The following is a 13,085-nucleotide window of genomic DNA, read 5'->3' as shown; positions in this document are numbered from 1 at the left end:
TATAAAAACACAGAATAATGTTTCTACAATATAGTGCAATATCGTAATCTGTATTTTTGGGCCTGTTTTTGATCAACAGATTGAGAAATGGACAAATTTAAATTAAACATGCTATTTCTCCCCACCACAACAACCATTAAGCCTTCTCTGAAGGTTGCTGGGCCATTACTAAGAGGCGCATCATAGCACAAAGCAGTCTTTTTGAGGCTGAATTTTGACCCAGTCCGGTCTGAGCAGCCCTCCATTCAGCTTTTAAGCAGTAGAAGCAGGGGCTAGGCCAAAAATCACAGTCTGGAATCTCCACAACGGCTCCTGGGTTTACTGCATGAGTTTAAGAGCCATTTACAAAGGTCTCCATGTTCTGGAAGTGCACTGGTCTACAGGAATCCTTCTGTTACCCGTGACATTAACTTGGAACTTGATTTTGTCCTTTATTCACACCGTACACATTTTGTTGGTTGTTGTTGTTTACTTGTAGTTTAGGATGATTGTGCATAGGTGTGTGGTCAAACTGTAAATGCAAAACAGTTCACAATTAATATTTAGCAATGTTTCACATATCCACACGTTTGTTAGGCATATCACATGTGATACAATATGGATATCTGGAAAAATCTCCCTTGTCACAGACTTACGATAAACTTTGCTTACTAACTAAATACAACATTGCACAAATATTTCCACAAGTAACAAAATAAACAACATATGTCTACACAAACAGAAAACACAAGTGTATAATATTAATCGTTTAGGTGCTAATCGCAAATAGCTACATAGCAATATCAATAACCTCAGAGTACATAAACAACAGAAACATTACTCACCAAGCTGGAAATATGTAGTTTAAATCATACTTTCATGTGAAATCGTTAGAAGTTCAACAAGTAAGGAATAATTGACTGTGGGCATTGAATTATTGTTTTCTATTTTTTTTTTATTATTTTTTTCAAGTCCAAAAAAATCTCCAGCAGGCGATAAATAAAGTATATGAACAATGCATTGCTTACTGACATAGCATTTATTACAGTATACTATTCTGCCTTATTATGTGATTAAAAACTATTAGTATATAAACAAATCATTATTATTTGTTATTGTCCAGCATTATATATTTTCTAGAGCCGGTTAAACGCTAGAAATTAGAGACAAATTTAAGTTGCCTATAGTATCCCACTACCAGTCAAAGTTTTTAAACAGTAAGCTTGTTAATATTTTTTTTTAAAAGAAGTCTTCTGTTTACCAAGCCTGCATTTATTTGATCCAAGTACTGCAAAACAGTGAAATTTAGATTTTTCTTTTTTTACTAACCTATTTAATATAGCTGTTTTCAAATTGAATATATTTCAAAATTTAATTCATTGAGATTTCAAAGCTGTTTTTTTTTTTTTTTGCATCATTACTCCAGCCACACGATCCTTCAGAAACAATTCTGATATACTGATTTGCTGCTAAAAATTTTTTTTATTATGATAATGTTGAAAACAGCTGAGTTAGAATTTTTTGAGGTATATTTGATGAATAGACACTTCAGAAAGAGCAGCATTTATCTGAAATAGAAATATCTTGTAAAATGATGTCTTTATCATCACTTTTGATTCAATTTAAAGAATCCTTGCTAAATAAAAGTCATTAATTTCTATATATTTTATTTTTTATTTTATATAATATATATATAATATATATATAATATATATATATATATATATATATATAATATATATATATATATATATATATATATATATATACACACACATACACATACTGACTAAGCTTTTGAATGATATACTGTATAATGTTGCAAAAGCTTTTTATTTCATTAAATGCTGAAAAAAATTACTCATCTGTTTAATATATTGAATAATCAGCAAATCAGCATATTAAGTATGATTTCTGATTAATGTTGACACTGAAGACTGGAGGGATGATGCTTGAAAATTCAACCTTTGATCACAGGAATACATTACATTTAAAATAATGTGTAATTTTTGTCTCCCTTACTTCTGAAAAGATGGCTACGCCCCTGCCCACAATCATTTGTACCCATTCCATTTCATGAAAATAAACTGATGAATAATGAGTCAGTACTGAAGATTGTCTGAATTTATTATAGTATTTAGTATTTGTATTTATTATACTATACTATACTTATTATTTAATATACTAAGACAAAAAATAATGTTTCGGACATGAAAGGATGGATGTTATCTTTTGTTTTGGTGTAAATTATGTACTTAAAAGGTTAGTTCACCCAAATAGCAAAATTATGTCATTAATAACTTACCCTCATGTTGTTCCAAACCCGTAAGACCTCCGTTTATCTTTGGAACACAGTTAAAGATATTTTAGATTTAGTCCGAGAGCTCTCAGTCTCTCGTGAACGAGTCAGTCTATTGTTCGTTATCTGGCTCGGCTCTGTGTTCATCTTCAGTTCTCTCTTCACAGCAGTTCAGTCAGTGTACTGTTTGAGTGCATGAATTACTCTGGGATATTGGTTTATTTTAACTCAGACGGAGTGTCAGCCACATTAAAAAAGTTAACAGCTTAAGTCATTTGTGGATTAATGTGTACTGGAGACGCAAACCATTTAAAATGATTCAGTTCGATTTGGTGAACTGGTTCAAAAAGATCTGGTTACATCGAATGATTCATTCGCGAACGGGATATCACAAACTGCTTTTTTTTAACTCTCTCTCACAACAGACACGGAAGAGAAGACAATAAAGTCGTAGTTTTTGCTATTTTGGACCAAAATGTATTTTCGATGCTTCAAAAAATCTAACGGACCCTCTGATGTCACATGGACTACTTTGATGTTTTTCTTGCCTTTCTGGACATGGACAGTATACCGTACACACAGCTTCAATGGATGGACTGAGAGTTCTCGGACTAAATTTAAAACATCTTAAACTGTGTCCCAAAGATAAACGGAGGTCTTACTGGTTTGGAACAACATGAGGGTAAGTTATTAATGACATAATTTAGCTATTTGTGTGAACTAACCCTTTAAAGGTGCAGTGTGTAGATTTTAGCGACATCTGCGGTGAGGTTTGCGAATTGCATCCAATGACTCAGTCCCCCGCTCATCCCACCCTTTAGAGAAGCTACGGTGGCCGACACAGGTAAAGATGTTGTTGGTAAAGACAGCAGAGAGCAATGAGAATTCTTTACAAAGGTAAATTATGTAATTATATTTATTCAATAAATCAAATGTTAATGAATTGTTCATCGTGTCAGTGTTTTATTAGCAAGAACAACAAAGTTACAAAACGCGCTCTGTAGAGCAGTTTGTCCATTTTTATTTTGTATAGTATTTTAAAATATAACGCCAGTACGCCGTATTAAGTTAATTGCCTGCGAGCTTCTCCTCCTGTCTGTACGGTAATGCGACAGAGAGTCGAGTGGTTATGATGCAATCGTTAGCCTATTTTTACAAAAACTGTTTCTACGGGGCCATAATGTAACATAGGAGGTAATGGAGCCCTTTATACATTGTCGTGTATATTTAGAAATAAATAATTGATAAATGGAGTCTTTAAAACGCTTCATATGTAAAGTTATCCGCTGTCAAAGTGACGCCAAAAATGAATGGGTAGGTCAATGGGACGCTAACGCAAGTGAAGTTCTGCTACAAGATGGTGGCACCTGGCCGACTTCAACTTCCGGTCGACTTCCTTACCGCCTGAATAATTCAAGCTACATGAAGACTGTAGACGACTGTGATTGCATTAATAGAACACAACAGTAATATAAAGTATTTTTCAAAAAATAAGTATTATTATTTTATTTTTTTTGTGCCGTGATGGTGAGGGCTGGAACATATGTAGCCACGTGCACTTACTAGACTGTCTCATTCTAGCATTTAATACTGAGAAGGACTCTAGCCTACAAGACTCTTAAGGACTGAACTAGCCTCGGTTGGATTTAGCCTACTGTTTGAGAAGCACCCCAGTGACGTAGACATGTGGGGGCGTGTTTAAATAAGCGTTTTAGGGGGACGTGGACAAGTCTGTTTGAGTTTGAGACTTAAGTCTTTGCAACTTTAGGATCATGTCTATTCATGAACAGTTGTAACACTCCAAAGAGAAAGGAAACCTTGAAATCGCATCAAAATGACCCTTTTGTTTTAGTTGGCAGCATCAGAGCTTGGTGTTTCGTCTGTGAACAAATCTATGTATGAGTTGATCGTACAGAACACATAAAGTTTTGTTGTCTTAGTATGGCCAAGTCAAAAGACACTCTTGAACATAAACAAACTTAACTGAATTATCTTTATTACGAGGATCTGCGAACCTACTGAACAGTGTGTTTCATCATTAATTCACAACAAGAGGAGTAAATGAAAATAAGAATCAAAGAATCTGAATGTGTCAAATTGACTAAGCATACACAATTCAAATTACGTAAGTCCATTATTAAAAACCCAGCCTCCATAAACTCATTTATTAAAGTCATGCTGGCAAAATATAGGAAAATGCAATAAGACTGCCTTATCATTTGTGGAAAAGGGCAGATATACATAAGCAAATTTATTAATAAATGATAACATGACATTTCCTTTTCGGCGTTGTGTGTGTGTGTGTGTGTGATGCGTCATTCGAACCAGCATAAATGTGCGCTGAACGAATCGTTTTTATTAATCCGATTCGAAAGATTTTAATCACTTGAATAAATCAAAATCCCGACTGCTAGTTAAGCACAGGTTGAAAGGCAACGAAATTGCCTGTGGCACCACTTCTGGGGGAGGGGACTTAGCCGTCATAAAGTAACCCTCATGCCAACGTTTTATAAAAAGCAGTACTTCTGTCAGTCCTCCAGCTGTCAGTCGAGATAAATGGTCTCTTTAAACCCTTATCAGGACTCGAGATATCGTCATAGTTGGATTCTGGCCCTGTCAGTAGCGACAGGACTCCGTCTCCGGTCCAAAGCAACAGCGAACACTTGTCCCAGCAAGAACTCCGTGGATACAGAGTTTGTGTGGAATAAAGGTGCGCAAAATGACAGATATTCCGCCGGGGCGCACGTAAACTGCGTTGGATTGTGGTAGATAGATGCATAACACCCTGTGTAGTCTCCGTCAACTTTGCAAAATAAGGCGAATTGCCTTATCCACTCCTATAAAATAGGAGTGAAGGTGATCGCTCCGAGCAAGGATTCAATTGGTTCAGTAACTGTTACAGGCGAGAACCGAGATAAGCTGACACTGAGCCGAAGTGAAATGGACCTGAAGGCGCTGGGCTGCGTGGTGGTCTTACCTATTCAGATCCTCTACTACATTGTGAAGGCGACCGTGTGCTGGTTCTTACCGAGCAGGCGGAGAGATCTGACCGGAGATGTGGTGCTTATTACGGGTGGCGGACGGGGCATCGGCCGTCACCTGGCTAAAGAGTTCGCCGTACGTGGAGCTAAAAAGGTAAACATAATACATCATTAATCTTGGTTAAAGCTATATCTTGGTCATACTGCGTAATATTTCAATTTAACTTTTTTTTGTGTAGTGTTCCTATAGCCCCATAGTTTGAATACCAGGTGGTCTCCCTCCGTCTTTCTCTTTCTAATTGCTAACTATAAGTGATAGGCTACATCAAAACTATCAGTCAAATGGTTCAAAGTTTCATAACACCATACATAGCGCTATTTGGCATATAAAAACAATAGTATCGAAATAACTGCTTTTAATATAACAATAATGTAGCTATATACAATGATGCAACGTTACTATAAAGAAATCTATATTTATAATCCATGTCAGTTTTACTTTTTTCCTTCTTTTTTACAAGTGTGCATCAAAATACAATGCAAAATATAATACTTTCACCATGAGAAGCTTTCTGAATCTTGCTGTAATTATAATACAGGGTAATAAAGTAAAAATTTAAGTCTAAATGGTTAAAAAGTTCACTGCACCACTTTGAATTTAATTATTCTTAAAAATATCAATTTGATTAAAACATTTGAACAGTATAGCTGTACTGTGAAAAGTATATCTAGTTACTATGTATGTGCAAACTGTGGTTATCATGCCAATTTTTGTAAGCTAATCCACATTACACAAATCATTAGCCTTGTAATGGATGCATTTGTTTTGTTCTGCAAAGTGTCAGTCTGTATGGTCTACACCTCTCACTAGGGACATTACATGCCCTGGTCATGAACCCATTGTCTTAGCAGTGCATAGGTCATGATCTAACCCAGTCTACGGTCAACAGACAAGTCAAAATGTAGAGCTGGAACCCAATGTCTGGTTCAACTTGTAATACAATTTGGGCCAACTAACAAACAGCTATTTTACAGAAAAATATCCTTCTTTCTAACCTCGACAGCTCCCATATTCAGATTATTACTCCAGTCTGGGTAGAAAACCCTCTAGAAAGGCCAGTGGCCCAGAAATTTGCAGTGCCTGTATCTTTGACCTTGGCAAAGTGCTGGGATGATTTGCCATCTTACTTTCCCTATGAATTTGTACTTTATTACAAGCTCTATCTGGAGTATTTAATGGCTTAATAAGGCTAAATCACTCACATTGGCAGAAGCATAATATTTGTCTCTGCAGTTATTTGCAAAGCACAGTGAAAGCACTAATGAAACAAGACTGCGTGCTGAAAGTCAAGAACTGGGAAGAAATGTGTCAGCTGCCTCACCCACCCAAGACATTGCATTATAAATAGACCCAGTGGCCCAACTGTAATAAACACAGCTTAATAACTTATATGTCCACAGTGACAGGGGCCCCCATGCTTGGCAGCGTTACACCCAGGGCTTTACTTTGATTTACTGATTTACACATTTCCCACATTGTGTGTATTGGGCCAAATAAAAACCCATCATAAAAGTTGCAACGCAAATCTCACACAGTAAACAGAGACCTTAAAACCCTTAAAGCTCACAGACACAACTCCCCCTTTAAATGGTCCCAGGGCAAAGGTCTTTGAAAGCAGCAGCTTTGCAGCAGTACGTTAAATGAAGCCACTGTGCCTTTCAACACCCTGTTGTTATCCATTGCCAATGTGTGAAGGCTTTGAAAGAGACACCTGCCCATTCTTAAGGAATGCTAAAAAGGCATGAATCATAAATGCACAGGCTACGATTTAACTTGACCACTAGGTGGGGGTTGTAATTTCCAGAAAGCAGCCATTTATTATGACGTCCAAGAGGTCAGCAAGTCTTCATTGCATGGTAATTCAACACTGGAAATATTTTGCGAAGAATTCTGTCATTGCCCACTAGCCAAACCCTAACCGATGATTCGAAGAACCATTCTGGAGCTCTTATAAATAAAGGTTCTTTATTGGCCTCTATAGATCCATGAAGCCAAAAACCTTTAATGTTCATTGAACCTTTCCATTGCACAAAAAAAAAAAGTTATTTATAGTGGAAAGTAGAGTTTCTTCAGATTTTTCAAATATTTGTCACACTAAGAAAAAATCGAACTTTTCTCTGAAATATTCCTTGGGGAAACCAAATGGTAACCTTGGAACCAATGTACCATCCATTGTCTTACCGATGTAATCATGCATTTCACCTAAACACCAGTTTAAATGATCCTACGCAAGGTCTTCAAACACTCATCATTTGTGTTTATCTTTAAGGAAACACAATGTGTGTCCTCACAGGATTGGATTAAGCACGGTTTGTTTGCTCCTTATTTTTGCATATTATATGCTTATGCGGTGCACTCAGCCATTGAAATCTAAGGACCTGAGTGATAAGACTTGCTAATGTGATGTGTGCAGAAGAAGCTCATAGTGGGATTGTATGGGAGACCACCTTCTGAGCTCTTGTTCTCTGAAAGAAATATCAAGATTGTTGTGAAATCCTATTATAAGATTAATCAAGACCTTCCCAGTAATCAGCTCAAAGGCCGTGCATGTAAAGCAGACCCATACAAAAACACACAGGCAAGTTTATCAAATAAACACCCATTAGGCCAAAGAGTTGAAACCACCTGCGGATCTTTGGCCTAATTTATCAGCAAATATCACTGATAGGGACCACAGATATTACTTCAGGATAATTACGATGGCTAACATTAAACTGTTATCTGGTTAGATTATATTTGGTTAGAAAAACAGAGTGAAATGGTCTTACGTTTTTGGTGAGTAGGCTAATGTGTCTTGACATTTCAGATTGACCCTCGTAACAGCTCCATTTTTCCATGTAGGAGTCGGCTGAAATACATACTTAACAAAATGAACACACTGCCTGCTCAGAGGTTGGAAATTTCCACAAACCCTTTCTCGAAAAGAGAAAAATTTAACTGGACCAATTACAAGCAACCGTGGCAAATAAATGTATGCCATTTTTCAGTGACAACCAGCCAGCATCATGAATAAGGTTACTGTGCACTTCAGTATTTTGCATTCAGTCTTTGCCATTAAAAGCAAAGCTTTGTGAAAGACTCTTGTTTTAGCTGACAATATCATTTTGGTTCCAATATAATTTAATATTAAAGGGGGGGTGAAATGCTATTTCATTCATACTGAGTTTTTTACTGTTAAAGAGTTGGATTCCCATGCTAAACATGGACAAAGTTTCAAAAATTAAGTTGTACGTTTGAAGGAGTATTTTTGTTCCCAAAATACTACTTCCGGTTTGTCACAAGTTTCGGAAAGTTTTTTTCGAATATGGCTCTGTGTGACGTTAGATGGAGCGGAATTTCCTTATATGGGTCCTGAGGGCACTTTTGCCGAAAGAGCGCGCGCTCCCGTATAGCGAGGCTGAGCAGCACAGACATTTCACTGATCAGAGCGATTCACTGATCAGAGCGAGAGCATCGCGAAAAGTCACAAAAGAAGTGTGTTTTTGGTTGCCAGGGCAAGACAACCATGCACAGATTACCAAAAAAAAAACAGCATTAAGGGACCAGTGGACGGAGTTTATTTTTACAGAGCATCAACGGATGCATCAACGGATCAAGTGTTTTTGTTTGTTCCCTGCATTTCGAAGAAAACAAGGCCTAGATTGACGACGGACGTATCGTTTATTTCTTAAGGATGATGCAATCCCAACGAAAAAGGGTCACGATCGTGTGTTGGAACCGCAGGCAGTGAGTAAAACTGCTTAAAATATCTCTGCCTCCTTGTTAGTGTGTCCCCTCCCATGCCGGAGACCCGGGTTCGAGCCCCGCTAGGAGCGAGTCGTTGCTGCTGCTGCTCTCGTTCAGTTTTCATAAATAAACGGCTGAATCTGACTGTCAGCCATGGTTTGTTTTGGATGATGGTTTTTCCCTCACGGTAATGTCACAGTTTCCACATGCTCTCAACGCAAAAGCCTACTGGCGCTCGTGATTCTTTAGCTCCGCCCACACGTCACGCCTCCAGCCGGTCATGTTTTTCCGGGAAAAATCGTTACAGACTATCTTTCTCTTATGAATATAATAAAACTAAAGACTTTTTGGAGTTATGAAGGATGCAGTACAGATTAACAGGATATTGAGTGAAAACGAGCATTTCACCCCCCCTTTAATGGAAGGCAAGGCTAAGTCCCTTTTAAGGGTCATCATTATAAAATATAACAATATTAGTTTGTTATATTCACACTTATCCACACACATACACACCACAAAATGTTTTTTTATTAACTTAATTGTAATTACTGTGTTTATTTTTTATTTTTGTTTTTCAATAAATAAAGCTGAAACAAAATAAATTATACAAATTAGTTGGAAAAGCTTAAAACTTAATAAAAAAAACTAATATTAAATCAAATTAGCTATGTATAAACAGAATTATTATTATTATTATTATTATTTTAAATGGGGAAGGTTTCGTCATCTTAGCTAATAGGCAAATTTGTCCCAAAAGGATAGTTAACTTATATGCATGCACATACACATACAAATACACACACACACACACACACAAACACACACACACACGCACGTTTGTTTTTGTGAAAAGTGGGGACATCCCATAGGCATAATGGTTTTTATACTGTACAAATTGTATATTCTATGGCCCTACACCAACCCTACACCTAACCCTAACCCTCACAGGAAACTCAAAAAAACTCATTCTGGATAATTTATAAGCGTTTTGAAAAATGGGGACATGGGTTATGTCCTCATAAGTCACCCTCTCCTTGTAATACCTGTGTCATACCATGTCATTATACAGAGTTGTGTCCTGATATGTCACAAAAACAAGAGCACACACACACACACACAATAATGAGTTTGTTGAAGCAGAAAATGGCTGGGTCCGTATGCCCAGCAGGCTGTGTAATCTCAGTGAGAATTCTCTGTGAGAGATGATGAGGCAGCATCACTGATTTCATTACCTTTCCTTGACCTCTCAGACTGGCAAATCTAATTGACCAATCACTGCCCCCCATGTTCCCTGTCCCAGCAAATCCATTCACGTAGGCAACTCTGTTAATCCTTCTCCAAACTAATAGTGGCTCGTGAAAAACAGCCCCATTGTTCCTGCAATGAAAGGGACTCTTCTGTTTATACCCATCTACTGTGCTTCATGATACAAAGCTCCATACAAAGCTTTTTTTGTACAACTTGTGGTATGACCCTTGTGGCGTGTGGCATAATTTAATTGAAAATGTATAGTTTTTCTTTCTTTCTTTCTTACTTTCTTTCTTTCTTTCTTTCTTTCTTTCTTTCTTTCAATGGAATTACATTGGAATACTATGGTGGAATACCATATTTCTCCTAGTCCTCATATGGAGTTCCAAGTAAATGTGTTTTTCATTTAAAAAGGACTTACTGAAATACAATAACAGATTATCGTCTGACTCATGCTTTCTGTGTCAAAAGTTTTGGCATGAATTATAGGCCACATATTGGCCTCTTGTGTTTACTAGTAAACACCCACATTGAAGAACTCAAGTCATGATAAATTAGGCAAGACATTGTTAAAGCACAACAACTGACAACATGAAATACTTTCAAGCGAATTAAATCTACTTCGAGACGTGAACTGATGACTAAGTACTTATCAGCGCTGTTGAGCAGTGACGTATTATGGTTTTGCTTTCAGAAATATGATTTATGGCCAATATGACAGATCACATCATGCTTTGTAAACCTTTATATTTCTTGTCAGTTTTCTGCTCTTTTCCTCCTAACAGCTAATCTTGTGGGGCCGGACGGAAAAATGTCTGAAGGAGGCGTGCGAGGAGATCGCTCTTATGGGGACAGAGTGCCATTACTTTGTTTGCGATGTGGCCAACAGAGAAGAAGTTTACGAGCAAGCCAAGGTTGTCAGAGAAAAGGTATGGCCCATAATATCATATCCTGAGGAGTTCCTTAATTAAGATTAGTTTAAACCTGTTGGCTCTTATAATAACCCCAGTGCTGGTGGCTTTGGCTCAGCTCTGTTGCTTTTCACCCCCATAGCCTGGATGGAGATTACACCTCACTTGAAATGTCTGGGTTTGATAAGGCCCAGCAGTATAATGGCGCTAACTAGCCATGAAAGAGAATAAAAGGGTATTTCAGGAAAGAATTTCTCACTGTGGGACTTTTTTTTCTTTTTTAGGTGGGGGATGTTACCATTCTTGTGAATAATGCTGCAGTGGTACATGGAAAAAGTTTGCTCGACAGTGATGATGATGCTCTTCTGAAGTCACAGCACATCAACACAATGGGACAGTTTTGGGTAAGTGCATAAAATAAGTGGGAAGGGATCAGTTAGGATGGGTTTGTCTGATTCAATAGTTTAATAAAACAAACTATTAAAGTTACATTATTCTAAATATAACATTTTATTTTTAATAATCCTTTCATCCACAGACCACAAAAGCCTTCTTGCCTCGTATGCTGGAACTGCAAAATGGCCACGTTGTGTGCATCAACTCCATCCTGTCTCTGTCGCCCATCCCTGGTGCTATAGACTACTGCACTTCTAAAGCATCATCACTAGCCTTCATGGAGAGCCTCACTCTGGGGTTGCTGGACTGTCCAGGGGTGGGCTGTACCACCGTCCTCCCGTTCCACACCAACACTGAAATGTTTCAGGGCATGAGAGTCAGGTGAGCTGATGAGTACAGCACAAATTAATTATTCAAAACTGGTTTTGTGGTCCAGGGTCACATATTTGTAAGTGACAATCAATTAAAACAAGTTTATTTAACTGCGTTTTTTTCTCTGTAGGTTCCCCCAACTCTTCCCTCCTCTAAAGCCAGAAGTGGTAGCCCAAAAAACAGTGGATGCTGTGAGGACCAATACAGCCTTTGTTTACTTACCCTGGACCATGCATGCACTCGTTATCCTTAAAAGGTACAGTATGTTACAATTTATGAATACAGGTTTATTAGAAATCAAATTATTTCAGCTTGTGTTTTGAAAACCCTCTCTGATTACATGTATTGGTTTGTTTTACTCTCAAAACAGTATGCTACCACAGAGTGCTCTTGAAGAAATCCACAAGTTCTCAGGAAGCTACACCTGCATGAATACTTTCAAAGGACGGACATGAGGGGTCTAGAAATGACATTGCAGCTCCAAATGTTACATATATTTTTTTAAAGTTTCACAGTCAAACAACAGCTATGGAGTTTTTATGGAGTATTCATGAAGCAGTGAGTTAAAAGAAAAAGGTACCAGAGGACATGGTGCCTTATTTCTAGGACTATTTGCAGGTCACCAGTGACCCCTGTGTTGCAGTGTGGGACAAACACAGAATGGACAAGAAAGCCTCAATCGACCGCTGTATTATATGTGTACTTAAGTGTTTTTTAACAATCACCTTTTAACTACTGTCACTGCAAATTCAGTATCTGAATAAAAATCCAGTTTTAAAGAGAAAAGCCTTCTGTTAGGATGTTTTAAAGCCAGACTAGCCCAGGGCATCTTACAGTTGGAAAGTCAGCGTTGTCCCACGTGGTCGACAGCAGTAAATGTCTCACTTCATATTCACCAGCACAACAGGCTTGACCTTCTGCTCTAGCACGTAGACTGTCTGTCAGAAACCTTCACCTGCTGCTGGTGGAAAGAAATGGAATAAGTCAGATCTGTTTTGTCATTTTTCTTGGTATGGTCTTTATGTGAGCTTGGTTTATTTTCAAAGCAGGGTCAAGTTACCACAAACCATTTTTTTAAAAAACTTGTGTTGAAGGGGTGGCTCGTTTGTAAC

At 37.7% G+C, this 13,085-nt stretch overlaps 1 protein-coding gene across 1 annotated transcript; it reads left to right on the top strand.

Annotated features, from left to right (window-relative positions):
• The first annotated feature begins 4,895 nt into the window (after positions 1 to 4,895).
• LOC113095954 (short-chain dehydrogenase/reductase 3-like) lies at positions 4,896 to 12,754 on the top strand. The gene is made up of 6 exons (XM_026261320.1): positions 4,896 to 5,413; positions 11,080 to 11,223; positions 11,490 to 11,609; positions 11,744 to 11,982; positions 12,104 to 12,229; positions 12,344 to 12,754. The coding sequence occupies exons 1-6, from the start codon at positions 5,219 to 5,221 to the stop codon at positions 12,426 to 12,428; spliced, it is 909 nt and encodes a 302-aa protein (XP_026117105.1). The 5' UTR covers positions 4,896 to 5,218; the 3' UTR covers positions 12,429 to 12,754.
• Positions 12,755 to 13,085: the final 331 nt, after the last annotated feature.

Source organism: Carassius auratus, unplaced genomic scaffold (assembly GCF_003368295.1).
Source record: "Carassius auratus strain Wakin unplaced genomic scaffold, ASM336829v1 scaf_tig00215810, whole genome shotgun sequence".
Taxonomy (NCBI): Eukaryota; Metazoa; Chordata; class Actinopteri; order Cypriniformes; family Cyprinidae; genus Carassius; species Carassius auratus.
Note: the sequence above shows the minus strand (reverse complement) of the source record. Positions and strands in the feature narration are given on the sequence as shown.